Source organism: Falco peregrinus, chromosome 5, assembly GCF_023634155.1.
Source record: "Falco peregrinus isolate bFalPer1 chromosome 5, bFalPer1.pri, whole genome shotgun sequence".
Classification (NCBI taxonomy): Eukaryota; Metazoa; Chordata; class Aves; order Falconiformes; family Falconidae; genus Falco; species Falco peregrinus.
The window spans coordinates 107,200,756-107,212,778 of NC_073725.1; the positions used below are offsets into that span (position 1 = coordinate 107,200,756).

General features: G+C 45.6%; 1 protein-coding gene and 1 long non-coding RNA gene across 3 annotated transcripts in view; one reads left to right on the forward strand and one right to left on the reverse strand.

Moving 5' to 3' along the window:
• On the forward strand, nt 1-3,533 carry LOC129784449 (uncharacterized). Its single transcript, XR_008747193.1, has 2 exons — nt 1-96; nt 2,842-3,533. It is a non-coding gene; the product is annotated as an uncharacterized LOC129784449 (long non-coding RNA).
• RHOA (ras homolog family member A) overlaps nt 3,353-12,023 on the reverse strand; it is a 26,802-nt gene continuing 18,131 nt past the window's right edge. For both annotated transcript variants that reach the window (XM_055803782.1, XM_055803783.1), the window contains 4 exons: nt 11,823-11,980; nt 8,978-9,098; nt 5,602-5,732; nt 3,353-4,622 (listed from right to left, as the gene is read on the reverse strand). In XM_055803782.1, coding sequence (XP_055659757.1) covers nt 4,449-4,622; nt 5,602-5,732; nt 8,978-9,098; nt 11,823-11,978 — 582 coding nt within the window. In that variant the 5' untranslated portion in view covers nt 11,979-11,980 and the 3' untranslated portion in view covers nt 3,353-4,448. The remainder of the gene's footprint in view (nt 4,623-5,601; nt 5,733-8,977; nt 9,099-11,822; nt 11,981-12,023) is intronic.

Here is a 12,023-nt window from a genome sequence, read left to right on the forward strand (position 1 = left end):
GCGGTGCGCGCAGACCGACGAGCCCGCAGCTCCCCGGCCGGTCCCCCGCTGCGCCCCCGCTGCCCCCCAGCTCCCCGGGGGGCTGGGCCTTTTCTGGTGAGTCGAAGGCTCGGAGCCGGGGGGTTTGCAGCTCCGCGGGTAACGCGCAGGGGAGCGCCGGCCACGGCCCGGAACGCTGCGGGGAATCAGCACGACGCAAGGTGGTCCCCGGAGTTCAAACCCTCACGGGAGCGGGAGCCCCCGAGGACGGGGCCGCAGCACCGGGGGCCGCAGCAGCTTCCCGGGGCAGGGCTGCCAAGGCGAGCAGCTTTGGGGAGAAACACCCTCGGGCTGTGTGCCAGCAGGAGGAGCACGAGGGGTCTGAGAGGGGCCAGAAATTCCCTTCTTCAACCCCCTTTCATCATTCTCCCACCCCTTCGAGGCAGGCAAAGCCTCCCCTTTACTTCAGCGGTTGCTTTTCCCCATCCCTGGCTTTTCCAGTTCTTGCCTTACTGCTTCTGCTCTGGAAGTTCTCAATGCACACCACACAACTGCCTGTTTTCTGGTGGATTCGAGGCAGCCCCCAGTGAACTACGCTGACTGTTGCCCGCGCCCACGCCACGCAAGCTGGCCCAGCTGCTCCCCCCCGGGTCCTTGTGCTGGGACATGGCCCTCCTCCGGAGCATGGGAGAGGCACTTAAGTCCAGGGTGATGTCCGCAGGGACCGCGGGGCAGCACAGCTCAGGGACCAAGAGCAAGGGCCTCGGCTCCAGCACGGCTCCCACAGGGAAGCAGGGAGCCCCTGCCAAGGCTCCAGCCAGCATTTGCACCAAGTGAGCTCCATTCCTGACAGCCCCAAGGTCAGACAGCTGCTTATCAGCCCTGGCCCCCGGCCAAGGCAGCCTGGGCCCCTGAGCGCAGGGGGATGCTCTGCGTTCTCCTTGATGCTTGGCAGTGGGGACATCCCCAAGTGCCAGCCGTCACTAACAGGGCACTGCGAAATGCTGCATCTCTGGCCTGGCTGCCCAGGTGACCGCGGGATCCAGGGATTTTGCTTTGGGCCACTCTTGGCACCTGTCCCCACAACTGGGAACCGGAATAGTTCCTGGCTGTGGTGAGTTCTGGGGACTCGCCTGATTAGCCTGCATCTTGGGGGGCTGACAGTTTTTGCACCATGTTGCAGGACTGATAGCAGGAGCCATGACAAGTGTCCCGGGAGAGATCAGAGCGGCAGCTGTGGGGAGGAGCAGAGGCACGTGACATGTCTTTGCTCTTGAGTAAATTGGTGGTTACAGTTCACGCAGACTCCTCACCCGCCCCTTGGGCACAGTGAGCCACGGTGGCTTGAAGAAGAGGAATTTCTCCTCAGGGTGACCCCTGTGGCAGTGCCGCAGAGGCATTGCTCTGCTGCCGCTTTTGACGCTTGCCCAGACTGGCACCTTCAGTCCTCTGGCTGGACCTGGGGATTTCATCTGAAGCAGGGAGTTTGGTTCTGGGGCCCCGACCTCCTCAGACAAGCGCAGGTTTGAGCTTTCCCTTCCACAGTGAGCGAGTTCTCAGGAAACCGAGTGAGCTGAACAACTTCGCTGGCCCAGAGCTACGCCCCGTGCCTGGACACGTTCTGCTGAACGTGGATCCGGAGGAGCGCCAGGAGCTCCTGAGGGACTAGATGGGCTCAAGGGACCCCTTTTAAGTTGTGTGACAAGTGACAGTTGTCCTGCAAAGTCAGATTGCTGTTTAACAGCAACAGCAGTGAGTAATCACAAAGGCCACGAGGCCATACCATCCAGCCTCCTGCTTACATCTTCCCTGCGCTCCTGGAACCAAACTCCCTCCCCTGGACGGGGGGCTGGCGCTTGGCTCCCGGCTTTTCTCCTGCTCCTTCACACCTCCTTGCCTGGCTGGTCACTCTCCGTCAGTGCTGAGCGCCCATTTCCCAGGTCTGGCCTGGCCATCTGTGTCCTCAGCCGTTTCATCCACAACAAAGGTGGCTTCCAGAGGTGACAGATGTGACAGGAACCCAAAGGGAGCCAGGCTGCCAGCCTCTGAAGGCAGGAAGGCTGAGGAAAGAACTGATAACTTCACAACCACGTGCTCCTGAGCAGGCTTCTGCTCTGACGCCAGCGGTGCGAGGGACAAGGAGAGGGAGCTGGAGCTTCTGGTTGTAAATGGGAGACACTAACTTAATGTGTCTGAACTTGGAGAACGGCAGGCCAGGCGTGGAAACGTAACGCCAGCTGGTGGAGAAGACGGAAGAGGTGGGGAGGTGGTGCTGCAGCTTAACAAGAGCTTAAATTAAAACCGGGATGCTAAATTACTGACTTCTGGGTGGAGGTGCATCAACAGCTGTGGGTTGTCACAAGCTGTGTCTCAGGAACATGTAGACCTTACTCAAAACCCCTGAAGAGCAGCTGCAAAGCTGCTCTGTAACCGTCACCATAAAGAACTGCAACCCAGGCGCTCTGCCAGAATGAACACCCCCGGTTTTGCTCAATGGGACCATCACCCTAAACCACCCAACAGAACCCTCAAAAAGGGAACTGCAGGAGTGAGTAAGCGTGTCAGCGGGGCAGAGAATGAAATCCTGTGCAGCTGCAGCTAGGAACGTCCTGCTCTGCTCCACATCGTCACCCCACGCAGGTGGAGAACAGGCACCCGGGGAGGAAGGAGGGAAGGGTGGGGTGGGTGCCACCACCGGGCTGGCCAGGTGCTTCATTCTGGGGAGTCTTACGGCTGTAGAGGGAGGACAAGGACCAGAGGTACAGGGCACTCCCACAGCTGGAGCTCTTTCTCCTTTGTTGCAGGAAAAGGAATTGGGACCATTTAAAAAAAAAAAAAAAAGTGACATTGGCATTTTTTTAGGACATGGATACAGCTAGGTGCTCACTTCCATGGACTCTCATCAGCAACTGGACCTCCCTCCTGCCCAGCCCTGCAGGCAGAGGCTCTCAGCTCAACAGCAGCTGCCGCAAATACCACTGCGAGCAGCACACACACGACAGTAGACCGGCATGCTGCGCATCACTGCATGCTTCTACAGCAACACTGCTGCCATCTCCTCCCTTCTTCCTGCGCTCCCCTCCTACGTACCGCCTCCTGCTCGTCTATTCCCACAGTCAAGACCAACAAATCCAACTCAACTGATGCCCTCTCGTCTGGTTTGAGTATCAAAAGCAGCTCCTGGGAAGCTTTGCTACTCACCACTGCTGCGAGCAGCAGATGGGTATCACTTGCTGGGGAACAAAAATAAGTATTAAAGCACTTGCAACTGTTCAGCAAATCCTACCACAGCTGTATCAAAAAATGGTGTTTCTGATTCAGGCTGTCAATATGCTGGGCCAAAACCCCAGAGTGAGGAATACAGACACCAGGATACAGGGAGCTTAGAAAACTGCCTTTATTCTATTAGTTGTTGGAAAAATGAAAATACAGAAAGAGTTTAGTTAGCTGCAGAACAGCAAGAAGTTCACAGGTTAGGAGTCTGATCACTACATGGTAACCAAACTTACACAAAAAGTTTCTTTTTTTTCCTTTTAGTTTTGAAACTGGGTCCAGCAATGAACTTAAGGCAACTGAACAGTTCAGAAGCTTTGAGTGTGAGCAGGCTGTCTTTTCTCATCCCTACGGCACGTCATGGAAAAAGCTCCTCCTGGGTGTGCAGACCACTCAAATCATTCAAATGGGTCAGACTCTTACAAATGAACAGGGGAAGAGGACCAGCTGCTTTCCATCGGACTTTATTTTCAAATACAGTTTCTTAAAAAACCCAGAACACCTTAACGCAGAGGTTACAAGTAACAGTATTAGGAAATCCAATTATACAAAAAATACTACATCTAAGCTGGGGTAAATAGATTTATTTTTGGTAACATACATTTAAACTGGCACTAATTACACAGTAACTAAAAGGTAACTAACATGAAACCACAGAACCCTCACTTTTCCTTAGCTGAATGGGACTTGGTCATTTCAGAGTGATCACATTTTCAAACTAATGTTTTACACCACTGAGCCATGAAAATCAGATCTTCCTAAATGTGATAGCACTGAAGCCACACTTGATTCCACATACAGCCATGTAACTGTTGTACTCAGTTAGAATAGGACGTTAGTTAGAAAGTAGTTACAGACCAATCCTCTGTGTTGACAGCTTTTTCTCTTTCTAGAGAGAAGAAAGAAGATAGAGAATTGTCTTCAATTAGCGCCTGGCATATCCTGTGAGTGCAGAAAAGGTTTGTTAGAGGAATGTTGAGGTTAACCTTGGGTGCACAGATGAATTTGATGCAGATTGTTATAAAAATCATGGTTGGCTTCTAAATACTGGTAGCAAGATGACTCGATTTTTAAATCTCTTAAGTAAATTATAGATAATGAAAAAGGCCAGTAATCATACACTAAGATTAATAAACAGCACTTCAAAATTACTCAAGTGCAGGGTGCTGCTTTGGCCATCTTCCTCTGGCCACACTTTATAAGAGAAGGCACCCGGACTTTTTCTTGCCACGCCGGGCTTGCAAAGCAGCTCTAGTGGCCATTTCAAAAACCTCCCTCACACCGTCTTTGGTCTTTGCCGAACACTCCATATACCCAAATGCACCAATGCGGTTTGCCATATCTCTTCCTTCTTCAGGTTTGACAGGCTCCTATAACAGCACAAAAGCAACACGTTAGAACCACCAACACGCACCCGCCTTCCCTTTCCCACCCAGCTTCCCAACAAAGGCAAAGGAATTTCTGGATTAAATGCACATAATCAATTGGTTAGTTAATAATTGTTCCCCTGAGAATGGTCCTGTAAATAATAAAGGCAGATATAAAATAAAATTCGCTTATTTTCTCAAGAAGCGGCATGCACCTCAGCCTGGATTACAAAGATGGGGTGTATGTTTGCATACTGCACCAATGCTTGAGGACATGATCCGTTTTCTAACACCTCTGAGCATGAAGGCTGCAAGATCCTTTGAAACTTGAGCAATTGCTAATTTCTGAAGAAACATTTATGCAACTCTTTGCCCCAATTGTAACAAAAGCCTGTGAACAAATCCCCAAATTAATGCCTCAGCTTTTGTCTAAAAGCAAATATTATGCAACAGGAGCAAAAATTCCAGGACAGAGCAGAATTACCTGTAGTCCCATACCCAAGCCAGGGGTTTCAGACTCAATTTGAAAGAGAAACCTAGCGATGAGGCTCAGGAGTGAGCTACAGCACTGGTGGTTATCACCTCAAAACACCTACCAATACAACTGTTTCCTTTCACGTCCTGAACATACCAAATAAAGAACAACTCAAGTGTGCAGGCACTTGATGTGTTGATGTCTCCTAATTAATTCCTTTCTACCGCAGGGATCCAGCTCTCCAGCACGGAGATCAGCTGGCTGTTAGTAACCCAATATAGCCATTTTCATTGCTGAGAATGCCTTTTTCTACAAACTAAATCTCCAAATATGAACAAAGAAACACTCAATTAAAGGTAATAGATACTTTCTGGTTTCTGTCATGGATAAGTGTTCATTATGCAGCCCATAGGAAGCTGGCAGCAAGCTGTGGATGCCTATTTAATGCTCTGGTACAACCACTATACACTTTCTTCGTTTATTTAAGACTATCAGAAAGGAACCCACCTGCTTCATTTTGGCCAGCTCTCGTCTTGTGTGCTCGTCATTCCTCAGGTCCTTCTTGTTTCCTACCAAGATGATAGGCACGTTGGGGCAGAAATGCTTCACCTCCGGGGTCCACTTCTCTGGGATGTTTTCTAGGGAGGAAAAAAAAAATATGACTGTACTAAAACTCACTTCTGAGGACAGTTTTATTTTGAAACTTTTACCTGCTGTCTGAGTGGTTTTAGCTTGCTAATCCACACTGATGCCCCTTCTTCTACTTTTACTTTGGGAAGCAAATAGACCTGTTCTGGTATAAGCAAAAAAGACAGGCCTGTCTATGGTAATTTTAAGGCTGAGGGACACCTAACCTCTTGGCTTCTCTACGTCTCTCAGTAGCTGCCTGACAAGGGTTAGCATAAGGTACTTCAAAGAACAGCATGCAGAATTCTGAAGCAGAAAGTTACGGAGTATTCTGCTTCAAGAGAAACATTTTATTTATCTCCAGAAGCTAAAGATGGGCGCAACCCTGAAGCTAAGTTTTTACATCACTTCTTCCTTTTATAAAGCAACATCAAACAACCACTCCGAAGTCTCCCATTAACTGTAGCTGAAATGTTGTTCTATATGCTAATTACAGACGCACAGAAACAAAGACTTTGTGTAAGTCATTTGCAGATTTGCCATTTCTCCCTATCTGCAGCAAATGAATTTGCACTCATCTACAAGGAGCTTCGTCCTCCTAATGTAACTTCCTTACCTGACTTTTTTTTAAATGGAGCTGCAAATGGAAGATTTGACAGCTTTTGAAAGCAAAACCTTGATAAATGATATATAGCAGGAAGTGCTGAATGGCCCAAAATATTAGGCTTTGCTTTCAGAAGCTCTTAGACATGTGAGATTCCCCGGTGGATGTACCTGCAGACTACATAACCCCTTTTTATCTTCACAAAATTCCATTCAGCTTTTGAAGAGACATTCACTATTAGGGTATTGTTTTCTTGCTTGAAAGAACAACTTAAGACAAGCATTTAAGACAGTTTTTGCACTACAGCCAAAACAGCAATTCTACAGCTGCACCTGGAGTGCTCAGAGGGTGCCGGCCTCCAGATGCTGCACACCTGAAGAGCTGTCTGGCAGTTCCCTGCTCCCTCCACTGCTCCCAGGGACACAGGCGCTCCGATACTAGTGAGCAGGAAGGGAGGAGAGCGAGGAAAAAATAGCCAAGATCAGATTGGACTCAAGTGAACGTCTCTCCCCCTGCCTGCAGGGTTCAGTGACCCATCTTGTTTCCAGGGCGGGCAGTCTGTGAGCTCTCCAGCTGCCCGGGGAGCAGCACATGCAGGAGAAACAAGCGCAGCTCAGACCTTGCATGTCGCTGTTCACAGCTACACCAGACATGGCCTCAGCGCTGCTGCCAACTAAACCTCAAACTGTTTTGGAGAGAGATAAAGACAATGCAAGGTGTCTCTAAACACAGGATCAGGTGGAAGTGATGGAGATAAGGATTTCCCAGATACCAAGCTGGCACTGGTTTTTCTAAAAAGATACTTTCAACTGCCCGTTCAACAGCTGCTACCCCTTAGAGGCAAGGCAAGAAACGAGACTGAGCAGCTACCAAACTTTAACCCAGTCAGGCTGTAATGACACTGTAATGGCTTAAGGAATATTTTATTTGCTCATTTACTCAAACCTACGAATTTTGGCAGGAATGGTATTTTTCAACCATTGTGGCAGCTGCATTCAGGACTAATCCTTCCACTAACTGCATTTCTGTGCTTCCTGGATTCTTTTTGTTTCATTCTTGTTTCTTCCTAAGACACAACTCTGAGAAGCAGAGTTCATCCATAAGACAGATCAGAGGTGTAGTAAAAAAGCCCCTCTAAGGACAGCTTGCAGTGACCATGATTGCCCTGGTGGCAAAAAGCTCCAAAGGGTTCAGTGGTTTAATACATTTAAGACAGAACTGGTATCCCATATATGAGCACCAGTTAAAATAATTTAACACCTGTCATTAATAGACAAAGCAGAGGGGTCTCACTTTTTCTGGCTAGGAGATGCGCAATGCATGGACATAATTTTGACCAGTTACAAACAAGTACCAGTCAGTCACTGCACAGAAGGTTTTTATCAGAGCACAGCTGGTTGTACACACAGAATTGGTGTGTCTAAACACCTACCTTAACGTTATCTGCATTCTAATAAGAAACCTCACAGTCACTAGTGAACAAATCCCACTGGTGAGAAGCAGATAAGGGAGTTTTTTACAGACATCCACTTGTTTAAGAAAGTACTACCACAATGTATTTGTTTAGGAGACTACATTGGATGGAGTAATTACCATTTCAAATAGAAATCAAAAGTTCCAGAGATGCCGACTCTTAGAAATAAGAGTAGCTCTATCTCCTGCTCCTTTGTCTCTTCAAAAACATCTTTATAAGATCAAATATATATAAATCTAACGTGTAGATATTGATGTCAATTAGTGAAGACTTCAGTCTCAGACTGCATACAGAAGAGGTGCCCATATTTTTGAAATATATGTTTTTGGAGCTCAGAAATCATACATTGGCAACTCTTCTCTTTCCTCCATCACAAGCAGATGTCAGTCACCAGAAAGCACACTAGGACAGTATAAATCTCCAGCCTCTGATCATTCCCCGCAGTCAGAGTGCTGCATTCCAGTGTAGTTCCAATCCCTGTTTTTAACTCCCCAAGCAGAGCAAAAAAACCCAGGTTATTTGGGACCAGTAACTCAGTGTTTCAAGCTCATCTCTCTTGAATAAATGGGGAGAAGGGAAAAGGGATGAGATCACAAAACTAGCTTTCCCATTTATGTAGAAAATAATTTCTTTTCCTGGATATCGTGTGATCTTAAGTGTATAAGAACCTGCAGTTTCCAAGAAGAAACAAAAAAAAGTAAAATAAAGTCAAAACTTGGGTGGGCCATGCCACTCAGTGAACACCTTATGTACTCACAGGGCTCCTGGCCACAGCAGAGTGCAACTACAGCCTTCCTGTTCGCCTGGGGTCACCGAGGCAGCACCTCCCAAAGGGTGAGCACGCCGCCTCGGCCCCCCAGGCAAGTGGCCAGGCTGGGGGTGCCGATCTAGGCCAGGAGCTGCCTTCCTGCTAGTGTTGCTCAAATTATGCAGCAGAGCCCCGGATAAACACAGTACGCTGCTGAGGCTTTCAAAATGCCACTCAGCATTGTAGAAGAAGAATACAGATTCCTTTAAGATCTTAACGTCTAAAAACTATGCATTCAAACCAGTATGAATTTTGAAACTAGGAATGCTCTCAACCATTACAGCACATGAAAATATATTTTACAGCATGATTTCCAAGGGGAATACTGCAACACAGAGAACTAGTTCAGTTCAATTAGTGATCTACTTACCTAAACTATCAGGACTATCAATTGAAAAACACATAAGTATAACATCAGTATCTGGATAAGAAAGCGGTCTAAGTCGATCATAGTCTTCTTGTCCTGCTGTATCCCACAAAGCCAACTCCACCTGCAGAAGAAAGGCAAGGCAGTTAGTTAGCCAGATCACCAGGGGAGTTTTGATTCAGAAGCCAGTAATCGAAAAAAAGTAGATAAAATACTTCAGTCAACTCCTCTCAAAAGGAGGAGACTACAAGACAAACCACTTTGACAAGAGAACTGTTAGAAATTTTTTGTTCCATAACTTCAAAAATCAACTTATGCAGCTTATGAGACTTTTCTCTATATCCATGACCAGTGTCAATTCTCTGAAAGGACATAAAAGCTACCAGTAGAAAAGCAAGAGAGAAGAATCAAAGAGAATCAGCTCCAAAGGGCTGGGAATCTCTCTGATAAGCATTCCAGAAATATCAGTTTTCAGTGAAAGTGGACTCTCTAAAAGTATTTTTTTTTATGATTATGTATATTTTCATTTGGTTTACAACTGGAACGTGCAGCAACTAAGAAACATCAAGATTGTACTTATTTGTGCACAAATTCATTAAAACTCCATCACAGCCAAAATTTACACTTGTAATTTGCTTTGAAATAAACCCGATTTGTGTGTAAAGCTTCTTGTAACTAAGAACTGAATAAAGTAACTAATGTTCTCAATATTTCTACTTATGGTAAAGCTAGGGGAGAACACTCCAATAGGATCGTTTTCCTTCCTGTTTAAACTCTTACGTTCAAAGACTCCAATAGTAGTAGTCCACAGCAGCTCAGATAAAGACAGATTGCCGGAACTGGAACCCAAATGTGAGCCTGAATGTGCAATGCAACTGTTTGGTTAAATTGTGAAGATACAAACCTTAGTTGCATGCATACACAAAAAAATTCTTCTGTATTTCAGTAAGAAATACTCCTCCTCTCAAAGTCACCCCTGCATTTGCAAACATGAATTCTGTGGCAAATATTCCTATTTTTTACAGAGATGTCTGTTGAAGGTTCCCTCACATGACTGGAATCAGCTCCTTTGCTCTACCCCTAAAAAAATGCACCTTGTACCATCACCGTTTTGTCTTCACATAGCTTCTGAACATTGCTGGTAATGCTTTTCCAGGAAAACAGAAGTAAGTGCTGTCAAACAGAACAGTCTTAAGTAGTGCTCCCTTACAAACTTCTGTAATCACGTTTTCTGAAGACAAATTGCTTGGATAAAATATGTCCTCTACTTACCAAAAAAAAAAAAAAAAAAAAAATCAGCATTGCTCAAGCTGCTCATGCAATTTTTATTTAGATACTGGCTGCATGTAGGTGATGGGGCATGGCTCCCTGTTCACCCATTTAGAGATGCAGATTCAGGCAGAAGGGAATGAGCAAGTTTGACTAGGTGATAACAAGAGAGAAATACATATTGTACATATTTTAAACATTGTCCTTAGAGTCTAAGATACAATATAGAAACTGCAGAAACCGTCACTTGGCAGGGAAAACATGTTCTAATATTAGTCTAAAAGTAAACTATTTTTTTTACCCATTCATATAATGGGAGATAAAAGCTTTCTTTAGACTTCAATAGCATGAACTATTATGACTAAACCCACAAATAATCTATGCCTGTAACAGTAGGAAATCAAATTTAACATAAAGCCCAAAAGTAGCTCAAAAAGTTTCTTCTCAAACCAGGATCCAAACTGAGCAGTTTCGATCAATCTGCCACTGCATACGAACTAGAACTGACTGGGAGATGTTCTGGCTGTACCTGGACCCAGAGCAAAGACACAGGTTGCAGCAAGAGGCAAAACAGGGAAGCTCAGCACTGCCAGCACCAAAACCTGCCGCATGCCTGACATGAGGAACTATGGCACTGAGGTCAGCTCTGTGCAGTTACAGTAATAAAACAGCCACGTGCCATGACTGCCGAAAAGGGGTTGAAAATACTTGAGCTTTCAAGGTGCAAAGTTTCTGCTTCGTGTGTTTCCAGAGTATCCTGGAAAGTAACAATTTCAAATATCACACACCACCTTGTGTGACACAAGTGCAGAAGGGAACCTAGTCAGCGTCCAGAGAGCAGCCTCCTGAAAACGGCCTCTTGGAGCAGGTGTCTGGCATGTTTGCTTGTTTGGTAAACAAAAGGACTCAAGAGGTCACACAGATTGAAAACAGATTTTCAGAAGATTGAAAAATAAAATTAAATGTTTTAATGATTAATTTACTGAAGTACAAATTAAAAATGAAGCTCAGTGAGCTGTGGGTATGCTTTTCTGCTAAGAATTATGTTCCTTCAGACAAGTAGGACAGATGATGCTGATATACACTACAAAAATCAAATCCCTTTGAAGCCTGTCAGTCATCTGTTCTGAAGAGGATCCTGCACATTGCCAGGAGTAGGTATGAAAAAAGCGACTCTCTCCAGGAACTAGTCTTTATTAATCACAATACCAGGTCCCTATCAAAACAGGGAGCCCGTTATGCATTTCCAAAGGCTAGCAGCCCTGTGTCCTCAGCATGTAGGCATGTCTTTGAATTGCTCCAACCCCTTCCACCTACTGCAACATTTTAATTGGAATAACTATGTTTTTTAGAATCTCAACTTGTATAAGGTTAGAAATAGGTTGTTAGACATTGGATATGAGCAGGTCCTAGCAAGGCCAATATTTTTTCCACAGGAACACGCTTAATATTTAAAAATATATTTACAATATAAGCACTAAGGATGTGTACTAACCACTTAGTAAAGAAGTGTAGAGATCTCCATGGTATTCTGAATAACTTTAAGTTCGTTTTGACTGTTACAGAAGTATATACATACCTGCTTTCCATCCACTTCGATATCTGCTACATAATTTTCAAAGACGGTGGGAACATACACTTCAGGGAACTGGTCTTTGCTAAATACAATCAGCAGACAGGTCTTTCCACAGGCACCATCACCCACTATAACCAGCTTTTTTCGAATGGCTGCCATAGCTGAAAAACAAAACGACAACTTATCAATTCTTCTGGTACAGCT